At 39.2% G+C, this 18,286-nt stretch overlaps 1 protein-coding gene across 1 annotated transcript in view; it reads right to left on the bottom strand.

Annotated features, from left to right (window-relative positions):
• Positions 1-3,967: 3,967 nt before the first annotated feature.
• Positions 3,968-18,286, bottom strand: part of KPNA3 (karyopherin subunit alpha 3) — a 54,450-nt gene continuing 40,131 nt past the window's right edge. Inside the window, exons 9-17 of the mRNA XM_074566215.1 lie at positions 17,870-18,039; positions 16,703-16,747; positions 13,995-14,126; positions 12,684-12,812; positions 10,841-10,945; positions 10,634-10,705; positions 10,371-10,533; positions 9,315-9,409; positions 3,968-6,711 (exon numbers count right to left, since the gene is read on the bottom strand). Of these exons, the coding sequence (XP_074422316.1) occupies positions 6,613-6,711; positions 9,315-9,409; positions 10,371-10,533; positions 10,634-10,705; positions 10,841-10,945; positions 12,684-12,812; positions 13,995-14,126; positions 16,703-16,747; positions 17,870-18,039 (1,010 nt within the window). The 3' untranslated portion in view covers positions 3,968-6,612. The remainder of the gene's footprint in view (positions 6,712-9,314; positions 9,410-10,370; positions 10,534-10,633; positions 10,706-10,840; positions 10,946-12,683; positions 12,813-13,994; positions 14,127-16,702; positions 16,748-17,869; positions 18,040-18,286) is intronic.

Genomic DNA, 18,286 nt, shown 5'->3' on the forward strand with positions numbered 1-18,286 from the left:
TGACCAAAATACCAAATACAGGGAAAACTGTGACCACTACAAAGAGTGATTTCTTCCCTTTCCATCAGTTTTTAATATTTCCCGCACAGACCTCTGGTCGAGCTCCCCTAAAAACACCTCCCTGGATATCGATAGCCGTGCAAAGCTCAGTGCGGACACACCGAGCTGCTGACACCGAGGTCGGGTTTACAACCCAGCAGTTTGATGGCAGGGAGAGAGGGAACACGCTCCTGCTGCAGAGTATAAATATCGCTAAATATTCCCCTCGGGCTGTGCCCTTTTATCAGCAAAGGGTTAAACATTTCAGCACATAGGCCTTAAATGCTGAGATTACAGACTGAGCTGGAAGTGAGTATTGTTATCACCAAGTGTCCCAGAGTATTTGCACATCCAAAGCCTTGTAGGTGTTCACAAACGAGCCCTTTGGACTGAAATTTTTCCGTATGAGACGCAAGCGTCAGTGTGTGTTTTAGCAGCAGTTGAACCATTTTTGTTCGCTTCTGAACAGGCAGAAAAAGAAGTTGGGTTTTTAAACACTCATTTTTTTAAAAAAATTTTTATTTTTAATATTTGTTCTAAACCAGTAAAGGCAACGGCTCAGAGACCTGTCATTACAGGGATCAAGGGATGCAAAAGCTGGAAGACTACATTTTTGAGGAAGCTCCACACTTTTGGAAGAGTTTGTATGTGTCTGATTTAAACATGAGAATTTGACAAGTCCAAAGACTCCCCGTACATACATTTCATCCCCTGAGACCTCCTGTGCTGCCGTGCTTAGGGCGACAAAAGCCAAGACCACGCAAACCATTCCCAGAGAACTAATGTCAACTCCTTCACAGTTCCAGGGACGGGGCCAGACCTCACTGCGGTCGTTTCTCCTGTAAGCTTGGGTCACCACGGCAAGGAGAAGGACTTGATTCCTTATTTGCAATACAAAACGCAGTGTGTAGATTTGAGGGAGCCCTACCAGGATGCAGAAATATGAAACGCAGGAGAAACCAGCTGTAAACTGCATCGGACAGAAAGGAACAGCGATGGGTCGAATCCCAGGGCAAGAGGTGCAGCTGCCCCAAGCATCTCCCTGCACAAACCTAGAGCTGAAATTGCTGAAGCCACTGGCAAAACACTTCAATTCCATCTTCCCTTTTCACGTACAGAGAATTTGTATGGGGCATCATCTGGCTTCATGAGGTAGGGTTAAAAAAGAAAAAAAAAAAAAAAGAAAAAAAAAGGAAAAAAGCCACTAAAGATGATCAGCTTGCAAATAATTAGGATGCAGACACGAGCTCCCTTATGCTTCATTTCAGCACATTAGAAGGATCCAACAACCACCACCCTCTCCTGCAGGACCCCATTTAGTGAGGAGGGTGGCTAATCCATCTTCTGCATCTTCGTGTGTCCCTGGGCCCTCCTTAATGTACATTCAGCAAACTGAAAACAACTAACCTCCTCCTGCAGTTCCCTCCCTGTGTCCAGGGAAGAGCCCTCCTTGGGAGGTATCTAAATCCTTCACGAAATTTTTCCTCCGAAGGTTGCACGGTGACATTCACCGTATTTTACTGCTGATGGGTGGAGGCAGAGAGCAGTAAAGACTTCAGCCTTCATTTTAAAAACAGAAGAATCACAGTTTTAATACCCTTAGGTGTGATGCACCGGGCTGTAATGTCCCCAACGCACTATTTTAAAAGTAAGGTTGGAAAAAAACCCAGCTCCTGTGTTCCTTTATAAAGCTGCGTGCTCCCCAAGAAAGCTGTATCGTGAATGCATCTGAAGAGGAAGCTGCTCGTGCTGCCGCTGGGTCTCTCAGCCAGCAGCACAGCTCAGACCTGCTCGTCACCCCTTCTCCTGCAGGATAATGCCTACGCAAACCAGAACCAGGGAAGCGCAAAGCTGCTCCAGTGCGTAACCACACCTTCACACCAGCCAACTTTCCTGAGCGCTTGTCCTGGGTTTTGGCCAAATTAGCCAATGGCTGGCGACAGATGCTCTCCCCCGACCTCTCGCACACGGAGAGGAGGAGGAGAAGACGTAAAGATATTTATGAGTTTAGAAGAAACTAAACTACTCTAATTGAATATTAATAATAAAATAAAAAGGAAATAATGAAATAGATACAGTATATACAAAACCGTATTAAGCTCCCAGGATGACGTCACCGGCAGGCACTAGGGAAGTCCCAGACTGGACTCAGCGATGGGTGGGAACTGGATTCCAGAACACACGGATCGGGATCAAAGGCAGATGAACAGACAGGGTCCTCCTTGGACATTGGCCATTGAGGAGAGAACTGACCCTTCGATCCCTCAGCTTTTATACTGAGCATGGGGCAGATGGGATGGAATACCCTGTTGGTCAGGTTTGGGTCACATCTCCTGTCGGCTCCTCCCCGCAGGTGGGACCCCTCTACGCTTTTCTGCTTCTGACCCTCCAACAGGGCAAGTAATGAAATTAGCTGACCTTGGTTGTTATAGCAATAAATATAAGCAAGAGCCTCTCTGCGTACCATTCCTTGGCACAAACTGTAAACATTGCTCTTATCACTCTGAGAATGAACTGTTTTTGGCACAATATACCATTAATTTCAGAGACTTAGAAGAGGCCTAGCTAAGAAGAAAAATTACTGGACAGAAAGTTGGTTCTGTTTTACCCCAAACCAGGACAGCGCTCTGAAGTAACGTAGAACCCCAAAGCAGAGCGATTCCAGCTCCCCCTGCCCGCGCCGCCGTGGAGCCGATGGTGGCAACCATGACAAACCCCTGCAGCAAAACCTTCCATGACTTTGCCTGTCGGAGACCACGGTTTTCTACTGGTTTTTCCCTTTTCTTCTTCAAAAGTGCTTTCCAATGGCCTGGCGTAATTTGTTGTCCTATATATGTTTGAATAGAGGCGTAATTATGCCACAAAAGGGAGTATTTTTAATACAACAAAATAGAAGGAACACAACGCAACTAGGCTGTTTTGGTAGAAAAGTCTACTTTGAAACACACTCAGAATCCAGAGGACATTATAGATCAGATTAGAATAACAAAATGCGCCTGAACTATCATTCAGTCCACTGAATTTTTTAATTTATTTTTTTTTCCAAAAAATATACCTTTTAGATGATCTTCTTACTCATTTCTCTGTTTAGCAGGTCAAGCAAACAAAATGAGAGTGTTCATATTTTTAGAAGTATGGGGAATATCGAGATATTCTCTGTTTTATTATTTCTAAATGTCTCTTAAAATCACACATTCTTTATTCCAATATAGTGTCTTTCAAGCCAAATAGGCAGGACCTGCTGGACAACTAACAGGTTGCAAAAACCCCACGATTCAGGAGTTTCTTTTTGTTGACTGAAAGCTGAAGGAACTGAAGAGATTAAACTGTGTTTGGAAATGGGGGTTGGCTTCTTTGGAGATCTTTCTCCTTTCTATCCCCACAGAAGAGCATTTGCCAAGATGAAAATAAGGCACGGGAAGCTCACCTTCCATCATCAACCTACCCATGGAGAGAGAGGGCCTTCTCCAGGTGACAGCTGTAGAGTCGCAGCAACCTCTCAAGCAGTTCAAGAGGTTTTTCTCCGCTAGCGCGGTCACGTAATTAAAGCAGAATTGCACAAATTAGGGGGCTGCCGGACAAGGTAAATCTCTGGCCAGTCTCCTTCCTAAAGCGTGTCTTGGTGGACACCCCTTCCCAAGGCACAGCCGGCAGGAGGAGTAGGGCCTTCTTGTACAGCAGCCCGAGCTTAAAATTACTGCTGAATCAGGGCCTAGCACTGGGAGCCTGGAAAGGATGTTTCTGGAGGCAGAAAAAGATCGCGGAAGTTTCTTGAGGCTATGGTGCACCTTTAAACTGAAGCCACGATTTAATATAGTTCTATGGACCAGCCGCAGCCCACTTACCACGGCCTCCTGCACACGTTTGGGAAACAGCTCCTTAAAAAGTGTAAAACTACGTGCTGGAACAGCATCCAAAGTTTCAGAGATGACTGCATTAGCTTACTTTATTCATTCTTGAAACATACTTCAAACTTTGATGTGGAGTTCTGCCAACTACTAGCGAGTCAAAGACAAAACCCCCTAGGTCAATCTGTGAAGACTAAGCAGTTTCATAATCCTCAAAATAAGTTCTTGAATTTTTTTTTATAGTATTTGATAGCAGCTTTTTATTGGTTACAAAACCTAAGCCCATATACAAAATTAGGAACACATTTAGATGCCTCTTTGAAAGAACGTTTTAGTCTATTTTAACTGATAGTTTAAAAAAATAATAAAAACAATGCAATTTTAAACACTGTTCTGAAAACGTAAAAGTGCAGCAATATACTTTGTTTCCTTTATTAACTATGAAATGGTGCAATCCCAATCAAAAGCTGATAAGGTCACAACAGAAAGAACTGAGCAAACGCTTGGTCCTGCCTTACCCAGTTCTCCGATGTTCACTTTTAATGTAATGCATTGAGTGCAAGAAAAGGATCAAATCTTCACAGTAGTGGAAAACTGTTGTTTCAAATATCAATTTGTACGTAATCGCTAGGATAACAGTGAGTGCAGGCGGAACAGGGTATCCGTCAGTCTATACGGCATATAGGGAGACTAAATTGAATTAGAAGGGGGGAAATATTTGTTCACAATAACATCTGCTGGAACTCTAATTTCACAAAAACTTTGTGACCTTACCTAACTTTGACTTTTTATTGTTTAGTTTTTTAGCGAACACCACACAGTTTCAAGATTTTAGACTATAGTGTGTGAATAGGATGCAGTTACCATATGAAGCTTCAACTCAACTTTTGGGAAAAGAAAAAAGGCACAATGAACTTCAACTCAATTTTATGTGCACAAGAGTTGAAAAATCCGAGCCACCTTAAAGAGAAATTGATTCTAAAATTTATAAAACCTATAAATAATCAGAGGCCAAACCACTATATTAAAACAGATTATCTAGCAAGTAAAAATCTTGCAGTTTAAACATACGCTTGTATCCAGTTGAGATACAAGATAACTCACTCTTTAAAGTGGCTCCACCTTGGCAGATATATATTTAATGAATGCACACCTGCTATGCGTTGTTCATCAGTGGAAAAACAGCTGATCCACAAAGCTCTGATGGCATCTGTCCTTATCTTCATCACAGTAAATACAACCCACATCCAATAACTAAATTAGTTTAGATTTTTCTATCCCTTCACATCAATGCATTGGGAAATTACACCCAGTAAACAACAGCAACAAAACCAGTTTGTGTGATAGCTTACAGAATTTCAAAATTATCGATCTTCACCCCAGCAATACCAAAATCCCTTTGAAAATGACTGGGTCGGACGATTTTCCAAAAGCAATGACCTCACATACCTTATGTAAAGTTATTTAATGTGCGCTGCACATCCGGTTTACGCTGAACAACGGCAGCTTCCATACAGCCTCACACATCAACCAGTTTGTATCTTTTTTAATCATGTGAATAAGATTTGAGACTAATTTCTGAATCACTCTTCCAATACTCCAAGAATGAAGCTTTTATGACGCTTCTAAGTAGTTGCTGGTTTGTTGCCAACCACATCATCATAAGCACTGGTTACTAAGTAAAAAATAGTTTAAGACTAAATTACAGTAAACATGAAAGCTCCACAGTTTAAACCCAATATAAATCAACCATATCCAATTATCAATTTAAAACAAAATATATTGACTACTGAAAGTTGAAAGCAAGATTCTTTTTAACTAATACATTTTTGGACAGAAATTTATTTTTTTTTCTACAGTCTGGGACTCTTGCTTTCAGCTTAAACAGAAGTTCAAGTCCATAACAGGTTGTAGCTCAGGTAAAATACCATGCACAGCATTTGATTACTTCAAAACAGCAGGAACACACAGGCTGAAGTGAGTGGTCAAATAGGGCTCGCTGTTCTCAAAAATTAGGTATAATGGCAAAAGCTTTACCAGTCCAAATCTACAGTTCATTCTCCAACCCTGGTTTCTGAGGCAGTTAATGAACACACATCAATTACTGACAGCTGAAGTAGTTTTTTTTTGTTTGTTTTAAACTTAAGTGTTTAATCAATTGCCAAGTGTTGTTGTTTTGCTTTTTTTTAAAGTTACTTTTATTTCAGTTTCACCAATGAAATTTTGGCTTGCATTTTTGAATCTATTCTTCCACATAAAGTATATGAAAATATGTTTGTGGAGGACGATGATGGAGGCTCAGAGCAAACTGGGCCCCTGTAAAGTCTTCCAAAATGTACGCATCATACCAAAGTGTCTTGATCCACAGCGCACCATTTTCCAAAGAAGCTACTTTTCCGTGGAAAGCCAATGTGCCACCACTATGGAATATTCCTAACAAAACTGCAGATTGCGGTTGTCAGCATGTGGCACCAGGAAAAAGGCAAAAAAAGGTACTTGGGACTGTTAAAAAGAATTCCGAAACAGTTTAAGAGATCATGCATATGCATTTACAGTCCATGTGATAGTGACGTTTGGCAACTGCAAAGTGACCGATACATGGCTTGCTTTAGAAGCATCAAAACGAAGAGGCATGTGTGTCTTGGAGCCTTTTGTTTCTTCACTTGGTAGCCATCTGGTGGTGCTTCATACTGGTGTGGGACAGAGAAGCTGCATTTTTTTGAACTTAAAAATTAAATTCTTTTGTTTGAAGGTTGGCCGTTGGGTCAAAGTTGTAAGTACCTCCTTGAGTGGCTTCAGGAATGAGACTGGGATCTTCATCAATCTATAAAATACAACAACAAAAACACATGAGAGGCCAATTCTCTGCACAATTCAGTACACGTAGAAGAGATTCACAAATGTTCATCTTTTCTTTTTTTTTTTAAATTATTGCAATCGAATTAGATCTTTTTTTCCAATTCAATTCCTCAAATATGTTTAAAAAGAGCAACACATCAACTCTGCTCTAATACCATTAGGGAAACAAAAATTGAAATGGTTAGAGACTGGGTTGCTGCTTGGTCAAAGCAGTTGCTATTTTAGCTGTGCGATTTAATTTTCAATGCCAATTTTTAGTACTTCTGGATTTGGCTAAATCACTAGTTGTGAATTCCAAACTTAGTTTTGTACTTTCTCGCATTTTCTTTCAACATGAAAATAATTTTTATCAGCAGCTGATAGAAATACTTACACAAAGCTTAAAAGAGTTCTCAGTATTTCCTATCAGAATCTGAAGGATTTGGAATTACTCACTTCAGAGCAGTTTTACATAGCGCTCATAAGCACAATCTGATTTTTTTTTTTAAAAACCAGTAGTACTTCATTACTCTATGGATACAGAATGAAAGGCATCAGTACCCAGCTTCACCCAACTTCCTCAGAGCTGTTAGAATTTAGGTATTTACTGCCTCTAGGAACAGCGAATAACACAAGTCAGTAGCATCGATATGCACAACTTCAAACCCTACCCATCCTCCTCCAAATCATCAGCTGCATCTCTTCTCTGAACACACCACTTCTACAGGCCAGGCTGTGGGAACCATATGCCATGTTTAAAAACATGTGTCGTCCTGATGCAGGTAAGAGCCCTTGCCTGGGGCATTTCGACAGCCTTGGAGTCGTGTGGATGACGGAACCGACTCACCTAAAACCTTTATTTCTCTTTACTTTGGGTGACAATACCTAAATTGGAGGGAGAGATTAAGGCTTTGGTGACAGCAACAATCCTCAGGAGGAAGAGTGGGGCACGGAATGCCCAAATGAAGATCGAATGTGGTTTCAGAATGCTTTGCAAAATGTTTGTCAGTTAATAAATTAGCCCTTCTGCCTTCTGCAGGGGTACTACAAAGTAATGTTACCTAACTTTACGTGCCTTTAACACGTACTTGCTGGTCCTAAAATACATGCCTGTGCATTTTATAGGGCTCAGTAAAGGAGCTGATGGGATTAACAATGAAGGGATATCTAGTAGCCAGCAACATCTCATGAGAATACAGAAGATCCTGAAGTGACAGAAGGCAGGAACGCTCCTGAGCAGTCCATCTTAACACTGCCAAGCAGGCTAAAATAACCAGTCTCTTGTCTCCCCACGGCAATTTGGATTTTTTTCTGGGTTATTTTTGCAGAGGTCCTCAAACGACAAAGGTTATTTTCCTACATGTGGTCACTGCCTGAAAATTTGTCTGGTTTTATGTTTTAACTCCTATCTCCCAGTCACGGAATTTCTACAGTTCTGAGTTTCAGAAGCCCCAGAAACCATGGCAGAAGTATAAATAATAATCTGAAGTAAAGTTTTGCTCCTCAGTGAAGGAGGTAAATTCAGCAAATCAGGCATAGATTAAATTGCATTAGTTTACTTAAAAAGTAAATGCACATAAGGGAGTACTGACCTCAAAATGGATATTTTCCCACCCACACCAACTAGACTGTGCTCTTTAGTTAGCTCCAGAACTGTCAGAGCCATTATGGAGACTATTAGACAGTGCTCACAGAATCACTACGAGCATAGGGAACTTCTCAAATAACTTCTGGCGACTAACTTTGCAATCACATGATGGATCACACGATGACTGAAAATTAATAAGTCTTAAAGTTAGAGCTGGTATCTGGAGAGTTCAGGAGAAGAACTGAAGACACAGTTCTGCTAGGCTGCAGAACTACAGACGCTCTGGATGGCCTAGAAAGGATAATTAGTATTTGTCTTTAAATTGCTTGTTGAAGCGATTCTGAGGCACTCACAAGCACCCAGTAGCAAAAAGAGCTAGAACCCAAAGGGTCAAAATACGTAATCCCAGTGCAACAAAATATCAGATGATCTAGATCAATCAGCTGCAGAAAGTGTTACAGTTTTGATGACTCTTCTCAATGCAGAATCCAGACAGAGCAACTACAGCGCTGAAATACCGTAATCTATCTGAAAATAAGGATCCAGCCCCCACTCCAAAGACTGGTGCATGAGAAAGCAAAAAGGACAGCCAGAGAACTGTTTAGATTCTAATCACAAGTAATTACGCGTCAATTTACATGTCAGTGTGACAAAATTAGGTCAGCGTCAACCAATTTATTAGGCAAAACCAGAGCAGTCATCTTGATGTTGCTAAAGAAAATTTTTGGCATTGAGAAACTCTTCAAAGACTTTCACAGAATCATTGAATAGTTTGGGTTGGAAGGGACCTTAAAGATCATCTAGTTCCAACCCCCCTGCCATGGGCAGGGACCTCCCACTAGAGGTAGCTTTCAATTAAGGGAAGCTCTACCGAAAAAGGAGCAGGAAAACAGACTTCCCAGATAGCCTATGTCCATGACAACTGGAACTAAGGAACAACGACAATGTACTTCCTAAGTAACCGCACAGCATATACACTATTCAATCTTTAGCATACTTACATCATCACCAGAGAAATACTGATCTATGATTTCAAATGCTAGTTTATAAATGTCTTCATTCTCATGCTGTTGCAAGGCTTCAATTTTCTCTAGCCCTGGATAAAAGAAAATGGAGAAGAGTTTTATAAGTTTAAACTGAAGTGAATTACTGACTATTTTGACAATAAATAAACTAAGAAAAATAACAAAACATTACTATTGAGACATACTAGAAAAGATGTAGCTCAGTTCGCAAACATTGTCTAACACAGTAGCTATCTTTGTCTCCAAGATGGAAAAAAAGTAGTTTGTGGACCTTTGCATACATGGAATATCACATTTTCTGAAGAAGGAATAATAGAACCTTCTCTCTTTTTAGATAAAACTACATACATAGTATGTACTAAGTACATAAGCTACTTGATAGTTTTTGTTCTAGTCATTGTGCTTTCTGTGTATCACCAGAAGACAGTGGTTTCGTTTGTGTGTTGTGTAGAAGTTAAAACAACAAGGTGACAAAGACTCACGGCAAGAGCAGCTTAAAACCCTAGTTCCATTTTCATACTGGACATGGTATAATACATGCAAAAACTTTCAGTATAGTAACATAGTTCTTAAACATCCCTTTACTCTTATCTTACTATAATACATTAATTAGCATGCGTTAAAACTTGGGTTGCAATATCCAAAAGCCTGACGACTCATCCTGCTTTGGTCTGTAATGCTATTATGATCCTAACAACTGCTCCCAAGGCAACAAACGAAAGCAAGAATTGTGTGTTTTACCACAGAACGAAGTATATGCAATAATCAAATTAAAAGAGGTAAAATTCTCATTTAAACCTAAAAAATACCTAAGCTACAGAAGGCCCCTTTAACAATTGCTTCCAACACGACAATCCCTAAACCAAACTAAACAGAAAAAAAAAACGTCTCACTCAATGCAAAAGCCTCACTTGCTTATTCAAATAGTCCATGGTAAAAAAAAAAAATGCTGTAGTAAATATCAACATCAACAAGGGGAAGACAGAATAAAGCCAGCAAATTAAATTTTTTAAAAGCCCAATACGCACTTACCTCCACACTCTTCTATAATTTCAGCTATTGTGCTAGCCTCATCGCCAGCCATTATCAGGATGTTTTTCAGACCATCCAGCACCACCTGTACCACTTGAGAATCCTTTACTGAGAGTAGATTGCAGAATGGTGGGATTACATTTTGCTGTACAAGGTATTCAACCTAAATAATGAAAAAAAATATGTGCTTTCAACATTGTGCTTCTTACAAATGGCTGCATGTGCAATGTTTTGGTGACAATCTGAAACCCCACTACACATACCTGATCTTTTCTCCCACTTATTGTCAAATTGCTAATTGCCCAAGCAGCTTCCTTTTGTGTTCCAAAGTCCCCCTGACAAATAAAATTAATAGCTCATTAAAATCAGCATGGAAACATCTGTCGAGCTTATTATTAAAAATCACAGACGACTCATGTCAGATTTATAAAAAGAGGATGACAACTTGCATAGCTGATAGTTTGACTGACCTTAGCCAGCTGGTGTATGATCATAGGGATTAGCCCAGCATCTATTACAGCCTGAACTTGTTGCTGGTTTCCTGCTGTGATATTGGAAAGGAACCAAACTGCTTCCTACAATTGGACAAAACAAAAAAGCAAAACACTTTTAAAAAATAGTCAACAGATGAAAAAAAAAAACCAACCAAAAACAACCCCCAAAGCCCCAACCAAACTAAACAAAACAACCTCAAAACCTAAAATCGTACCATGACCAATCACTAAACGGAATCTCCAGGTTTCCTCCCCCATAGCATTTCTAGCACACAACCTTTTATTGCACTGTGAAAGCCAAACATGCAGGGATCAATGTAAAATGATATGATTAATTCATGGGGCCAGGTTATTACTTACACAAGGAGGGTCTCCATACATCGGGAGCAATACTGACTTAAACCTTATGTGCACTTTGACCTACTGCAGTCACAGCCATGTTTTAAACTTTTAATCAGTTTTGCAAAGAAAATAGGAAAACTGGTAAAATCTCAAATAAAAAAAGGACTTATCCTGTAATCCTATTACTGACAGCTCAGTAGCAGCTCTCTGTGCTGATACAAGGAAGACCAACTCCAGCTCCCATGTTCTTCCTGAAACATGGAAGTGGAGCTCACAAAACTCATTCAAGTATCAGATGGGACTCTCAGTCCCAAGACTTTACCCAGCAGTTATCTCCTTCAGGGGATAACATCGGCATAGCTAACACCTATAATGGCAGTTACAAATTCCTGGTTACAAAGGGGGGAATACTTGGTCAAAGCAACCCAGAACATCTTAAAAAGGCTCCAATCTTAAGTAAAAAACAAGCAGATGTGGCAAGCAGACAATTATGAAGTACCGCAGGAAAAAAACGTAATGGGTTCCATTTTTTAGGGATGCGTATCTTGGTTTTATTTGCATTTGGCCCTCACAACATACACTTAAAACTCAAAGCATTTTTAGACTCCCATTATACAAAACTAATTCCTTTTTTTTTGGCATTCAAAAAGAGCTTTTCATCATTCTTTTGTGAGAGCTAGAAGGGCAGGCAGACACAAATCACAGCAGTTTGAACCATCAAAGGTAACTTCTTCAGAGCTCTTGACAGTTGACAGGGCCTGAAGAAACAGAGATTCCTCACAAATACACTCCCCCTCTCAATGTACAATAAGCGTCGGAATCACCTAAGCTAAACAAAAAAGCCTCCTCCTCAGCCAGCCCCATTTTTGCAGTGGAAGATGGCTCAATGATTAAAAAAAAAATGCAAATAACATGAAATACAGCTCTGGAAAAGAGGGCACTGATCACTTTCTTTCATCTCACTCCCCTTATTCGACCGAGTCCTTGCAGCAGCGAAGTTCCCTCTGCCAAAAGGAAGGAGAGGACATGCAGGGATCATTTTCAGAAACAGACAGTGGTGTTCCCTACGACCTTGAAGGCGAAGATGGACAAGAGAACAAACTCCACTATGAAAAGATGGAGTGGAAAATCTGAATCGATCTTACTCAACTCACTGGACTCAACCAAAAGTAACACACTTTAGTTATGAAAAACTATAATGCCAGTTACTCACTTTGCAAATGAAAAGTATCACACTGCAAAGCAAAAACCATCAGTCCCCCCAAAAAAGCACTAGGCATCAACACCACTGCATGGATCCTCATTATGCCTGTTTGGCTTTAGCCCTAATTCAGCACCATCCTCAAAGGCTGCGTCTTTATACAAAATTGCTCACATGCTGGCAATAATAGCTGGAAGAAATTCTTCTGTAATATGCTACAGACTACTGCTTTATTTCTTACACTAAAACATTAAATTAGGAAGAAACAAATGATACCTTATTTATCTTCTCTTTTGGATGCGTCAGGAGATTTGGGAAATAAGACAAAACATCACAATTGAGAACAACTTGTGTCTGTTCATCAGTACCAGTTACTATGTTGCCTACTGCTCTCAGTGCTGCTGTCTGAATATCCAAAGCAGGAAGGAAAAAAAAAAATTGCATGTTAAAGGCATTGCTGTTACTTATGCTAAAACAAAGAACATTTTAAGATGTCTTTTCATAAAAACACTGTATTTTGCTAAATACAATTTAGTACTTCATCCTCTGAGCTACATCCTAAAAATGGGTACTGTTTCACCAAAACAGCAACACCCGGTACAGCGTTTTACTGAATAGATGCACTGCAGCTCAACTCAAAAAGTGTAAAGATTAGAAATTAAAAGAAAATTAAAATAATGGAAGAGTTAATTCGCCACGTATCTGATCTGAGTTACAACTACATTAACTGTTTCTAGGTTTTGACTACATCTGCCAAGGTTGCTTCCTCCTCCATTCAGCCCTCCACTACAGAATTAAAAAATCCACGACTGCTTCTCTTCTTATTGACTCTCAGTTGACTTTCAGAAATGGAATTCATGTGTTGGTTAGTAAATGCTTTACAAGTGACAGAATACTGGAGAAACTCCTTTTCATCAAGTGACCTGGTCTGACAAATTTCAAGACAGCCACGTCTAATCCAAAGTACAAACTAAACAAACACGACAAATGCACAGATACATAAAAGAGCTCCCAATTACAACAGTTGATTTACAAAAATCAAGCACACATTAACTAACTTTTGGGTTCCCTTTGTCTTTGAAATTAAACAGACAAGCTCAGTTAATCTACCTCTTGTAGCTAATGAGAAATTTACTTTACTAAAAGGACTCAGCATCTGCAAATATTTGAACATTCAACAGGTCCCAAAATATTAATTGATTTCCACAAATTATTCAGACAGAATACGTACAACCATGCAGCAACAGAAAAGAGTGCATATAACTTAAATTCTGTTAAACAGAAGATCTGTTGTCATTAAATATTTCAGGACAACAAAAGAAAGGCACCCCTCATAATCACACAATGGAAGTTAATGTTTAACCTGTCATTTTACTTAAAATTGTACTAGAACTGTTTTCTTAGAGTTTTCTTTCATTTTAGTAATCTTCTTTTCCCCAGGGTGGATAACGTTTTTTGTTCAGTTTTACCTGTAACAAATGTAGCTATAAATGCTCATCTCAGTACTCCACAAATAAATAATCTAAAGCACATTTTTTAGAAAACAGCTTACAAAGGACTACTCAATAGCAACTGAACCAGACTTACTTGAACTTTAACCTCCTGATGACTCAGAAGGGGAACTAGAAAAGGTACAACTCCTGAATCAATCACCATCTGTATCTGTTCATTTCCACCGTCTGTTAAGTAGGACAAAGCCCAAACAGTGTCCACAAGAATCTAAAAATTGGAAAGAACATGGTTTACACATTGAACAGCACAATCCGTATAACGGAGTCCTAATTTAGTGAACAACATTTCACGTGTCTGGGGGTTGGAAAAGAGCATGCAATTTAGTTACAGAAAAACTCAAACATTATAATGAGACCTAATTAATAAAATGTTAGACTATTATGTACAACTATGAAAACTGGGGCCATTTGTTCCATAATAATAAATTCTATATGTCTTCTCTCAAAGATTTTTGAAATTGAATACCAAATTTTGGTGCATAAAGTGACAGCATAGAGCATCTCACAAAGGTAAACTGTTGGGCTTGGTTTGCATTTCAAAGATACGACAACCAGCACAAATAAGCAGTTGTACTAGTAATTCTCTGAAGAACATACCGACCCAGGCTCCTAGCACTGCTGTCATTTGTGAGCTCTGCTTTTGATTACAGGACACCTAAGTCCCCTTAGTCTCTAACCCACTTATCTACACCTTAGTATCTCTGATCCATAGTGCAGTTCTGAAGTGAAACTGCAAACTATTCTAGATATATGCCTTTTTTTGCCTTCACATTAAGATTAAAATCCACAGCAAAGGAAAGGAGTTCTTATACCAATTAAAGGACTAGCAACTATTGTAAGGTGGCAACTGTTCAAGCAAAGCGAAAACCCACAGAGAAATTACTGTCATGCAGGGCAATCTTACTATCTCAAAGAATACAAAGACCAAGTCACTGATGACTTGATAAGGATGATTTGAGAGCCCTCCAAGAAAGAAAGGTACAAAAGTTACAGTCATTGAAAGGTGGTATCCGAAGCAGAAACAAAGCCAGCAGAAAGAAGAATATCCCATGACTTAGAGATGATGTTAGGAACTGCATGAAGAGAAATCCGGACCCCACTGAGGACATCACCTGTTGAGGTACCTAGATCTACTCTACTTTTAAAATAGATACCCATTTAAAATTTCCAGCTATTAAGATAGCTAAATACAACAGTACGGAAAAGAAGGACTTTAAAGTCCTGACCCACAGGCTGCTTCCGCCCAGCTCCAGGGACCAGACAGCACAGATCTAATGCCTTCTTGGCACAGCCTGCTGCTGCCCTCACCTGCTAACGCCACAGGGACAGCAGAATGTGCTGCAGTGGAGCCAGTATCGCAGCAGAAGCAGTGAGAGATGGTGCCTCACCAGTTTGCTGCCCCACAGCCCTGTTGGTGACGAGAGCAGCAGCCGCCAGAAGCGCTCACAGGACTGTTGGCTGACCTACCTGCATCACTGACTCATCTCCAAAGATAGGTTTGCTGCTCCAGTACAGAGAGGCTGGGACCAGACTGGTACCTCCAAACTAGCACCTGACTCTCAGGATCAAAAAGACGGGCACCCTAATTGAGATCAGTCAAAACCTGGCATCACATAGTCTCATATCTACTTCAAGAAGCTCTCACACAATCATTCCTTGCAAAAGCTTTCAAATTTGGCAGGTGAAAAAAAAGCCTATAGGGTAGAAGTATATTTGGTTTTGCTATGAATTTCCATTCAGGTTTGTCCAAATTACAAATTGGAAAGTCACCATGTGCTGTCTCCCACTCACATTACACTGGGAAAACCCTGGCAAAATCCCAAATTAAACTGTTTGTAAATATTTTGTGGAGCCAAGCCCACTTCCCCATTAAAAGAGCAGTGGAAACACCACTACCACAGCACGGAAGTAGTGAAAGATAGTTCCACCAGTCTTATGCTCTATCGCCAGACCCACCACAAGGGTTCAATTCCTGCTTCCCTAAATTGAAGGATCACTATCAGAAGCAAAAGTCAAAGACATTACAAAGTCCTGACAGGAGGAGGAGGAGGAGAAGAGCAGCTCAGTATCCCTTAGTGACACAGATCTTTGTCCCTGAAGTGCCAGTATAAGACTTCAGGAGGCTAAGTCCACCCCTCTAGGACTTTACACAGAAAATATGTACGTAAACCCATGGATCACGAATGTGGGAAATACTGAAGGTTTAGTACTAGAAACCTGAAGAAAAGTTGTCAAAGGTGCCACAAAACAATAGTTTATTGTTGTTTATTTAAGTATATTTTGTACATGATTTCCTTAGTTAGACAGGTTGCAAAGCCAGGCACCCAACAGGTTACAGAAGTCACATTTACCCATATGATCACAGTATTTGGTTGGACTGATATCCAGAATTAGATATACTTTTTCTACACATGCATTATATATCATCTATGCAAAATTATAAATTGGGGCAGAATTAAAGTGAAGCTGATGGTAAAGCTGGCACTTTAAATTTCTAGTGCTCAATTCCACAAGGTAGGATTTTTTTTTAGTGTAGTTGCTAATGTAAAGGATAAAAAAAAAACTTTAAGAAAAAGATATTTCAGAAATGGTGTTAGCACTTTCTTTTTCGTGCTGTAAATAATTACAATTATATGAGTCTTCATATTTAATTGTGCATTTACTACTTAATTATACATAAATTAATACACAAAACCAAGTTTGACACTTAAACGCAATCTTGCAGCATTTTCTCTCTAGAGAAAACAAAGAATCTAAATATCTAAAAGTTTAGAAATTACTTACGTTTATATCTGTATGGTAAATGAGAACACACAATGCTGGCAAAATCTGAAAAGAAGTTCATCAGTCATTACAGTAGAATAAAATTGACTGTACAATCATGAATCCAAGTACTGCAGTCACAAAACATAGCTTGAGACTGCATTAGCATATTGTATTCACACACTTCCCAGCAGCTGGTCATTCCCTCAAAGTACGTATAAAAAGATATATATTATATTTAAAATTTGTAAAAATACATACAAGACTACTATATTTCAAAAACACACAGAGAGCAGACTATATTTTGAGGGAAAACAAGATAACAACAGAGATAGGGACATCCCCCTGCTATTTTGAAAGCTTTGTTACCACACAATATAATAAAAATCATTAGGCTAATATATTAAACTCTCTTTGATTAAAGTAAAATTTTGGTTTTGTGTTCACATATGGAGAAAATATAAAAAAAAACCCGAGCCATGATAAGACTGCTTAGAATTTGGTAAAAGTTTCCCTGTTCTCTGCTTCATTTTAAAAATTTCATTAAAATTTAGTTGCTAACAATATGATACTTCATGTGGCTTCAAAAACTATATCTACACTTCGGCATGTATCTTAAAATGAAGAACTTTACATACAACTATAGTTCTAGTCAAACAGCATCACTCTACTTGCTGTGCCTTCTCTATAAACACCACGTTTGCTCTGTTCGCCAGCCTAAAGGGATTTTCAGATGCTTCTCTTCTCAAGTGGGGACTTACATTGACTGCATGTTCACAGCTAGTCAAAACACAAACTACACTACATTCACTAGTTTAGTTACATTTCCTCTTACTAAAAATAATTACATTTGAATACTTCTATATACAAATCATGTTCATAGCCTTTTTTTGATAAAAACATGAAGTGCTGAGTATGTTAACGCTTAATCATGTGTTAATTTTTTGTTGCGTTCACTTTAATATACGACTCATCAGTCTTTAGTCTCACTCAATTTCAGATGTTACAAATACCTCTGCTACAACCTTTGTAAGAAGCATCAAATTGGTCAAATTACTTCATTTAACAACTGGTAAGTGGCACAAGAGGTGGCAAAAAACATGCATAAATTCATAGTATGACAATGTAAAACATTTGGCCTCTAGCCCAGAATATAAAAAATTATCTGTCTTGTAATTCTTTATTTACCTCCTGGACTGTCTCCATAGGCGGTGGGGGGTCCTTATTCCTGCAGAGATTTACAATGACCCATGTGACGTTCCGAAGGAAGGTGATGGGAATGGAGGGATTGATGAAGGACAGAAGAGGTTTGACAACTCCCAGTGATATGACATAATCTCTACACTGAGGACCATCACCTACAGAAATGAAAATTGTTGTAAAAGAAATTACATTAAAAATGGAAAATCCTGAAATGTATGCAATGACATGTTGGGATACTGAAATTCTATGTTTCCTCACCAATAGTCTACTACTAACAGTTTGTGTTCAGTTAAATATACATACGTACATATATATGTATGTATATTTTACGAGACAGAAAATTTATCCAGTTTATATTTTGTGCAGCAATTGATACTATTATTCAGGAGAAAACAGGACGTA

The sequence above is a fragment of the Larus michahellis genome, chromosome 1 (assembly GCF_964199755.1).
Source record: "Larus michahellis chromosome 1, bLarMic1.1, whole genome shotgun sequence".
Lineage (NCBI taxonomy): Eukaryota > Metazoa > Chordata > Aves > Charadriiformes > Laridae > Larus > Larus michahellis.